Here is a 1224-nt window from a genome sequence, read left to right as displayed (position 1 = left end):
CGTGCGTAGAGCAAGAAGGCTGACCCTGGCCAAAATGGTTCGGGTCCATATCTTTCTGAACAGTAGGCGCATGCCCACCGAAATGGAAAACATTGCCGCGATCAAATTGGTCACGCCAATTAGCAGCGTTAGAGTCCTCACCCGATCCCGAGCGATTACCTCTGTTAGAGTACTTACCTCTGCCTCTCGAGTTCACCTGACCACCTCCCCGACTGCTCTTCTGCACATGCGGAGGTTGACGCGGTTTGGCGTTGGAAGCGGAACGCCCGGCGGTAGGCTGTGGTTGACGATTCTGAGGTTGAGGGTGATGGTTCTGAGGTTGAGAGTAGCGGTTCTGAGGTTGAGGGGCTTTGGCTTGGTACACTGATTTGTTTTTGGAGCTCTCACCCACTTCAAAGGCTGACCCCTTCCTTCTAGTCGAAGCAGTCTCTTCTCCAATAGTGTAATCCTCAGCCAACGCACCGAATCTGTTGCCATGGAAGGTCACGGGCGTCCCCTTCTGTTTCGTTGGCATCTGCGGTTTTTTTTGCTGCTTAGTCGGTTTATTTTTCTTCGTGACCAACATCCAGGTCCCATACTTGCGTTTCTTCGGCACCGGGCTCTTGGTTGGCGGTGGAGATTCCGACTGTTTTAAACCCTGGGGATCTTGTTCGGGAGTCACGCTAGTCTCCATGTTTGTTGATACGGGAGTTTTGGGCGCAGTTAGCGGACAAGCCTCTTCACGGTGGCCAACTACTCCACATCCAAAGTAGACCACATGGAGGCCTTCGTACTCAACCATTTGGACGGAATCACGCACCCAGATTTCCGTCACCAAAGGTTTGTTGAGGTCGACCTCTACTGCTGCTCTAGCAAAACGTCCCTTTTCTTTCACGAGGGTTGTTCGATCTAGCTTCAACGGTTTTCCAACATTTTCCAAAATCAATTTGATTAAATCGTCTCTAAAATATTCAGCCGGAAGTTCCGGAAGTCGAACCCACACCGCCATTTTCTTGAGCCGCGCCGTTCTAGGTCTGTACTCCGGCTCCCATCTTTGAATAACCAGATAGTTATCAAAGATTTTCCAAGGGCCGTCAAGCAACACATGTAGATAATCTTTTCTATTATCAAAACGGATGATGAAGCATCCAAACCCAATATCCATAAGGTTATGTTTACCTTGCAGGCGCCACATATTCGGGATTCGCTGGTTCAAAATATTGGCGTTTAAGCTCTTCCCAAGGT

General features: G+C 49.7%; 1 protein-coding gene across 1 annotated transcript in view; it reads right to left on the bottom strand.

Moving 5' to 3' along the window:
• Positions 1–1174, bottom strand: part of LOC116007853 — a 2655-nt gene extending 1481 nt beyond the window's left edge. Inside the window, exon 1 of the mRNA XM_031248519.1 lies at positions 178–1174. Coding sequence (XP_031104379.1) covers positions 178–1174 — 997 coding nt within the window. The remainder of the gene's footprint in view (positions 1–177) is intronic.
• Positions 1175–1224: the final 50 nt, after the last annotated feature.

The sequence above is a fragment of the Ipomoea triloba genome, chromosome 16, assembly GCF_003576645.1.
Source record: "Ipomoea triloba cultivar NCNSP0323 chromosome 16, ASM357664v1".
NCBI lineage: Eukaryota > Viridiplantae > Streptophyta > Magnoliopsida > Solanales > Convolvulaceae > Ipomoea > Ipomoea triloba.
Note: the sequence above shows the minus strand (reverse complement) of the source record. Positions and strands in the feature narration are given on the sequence as shown.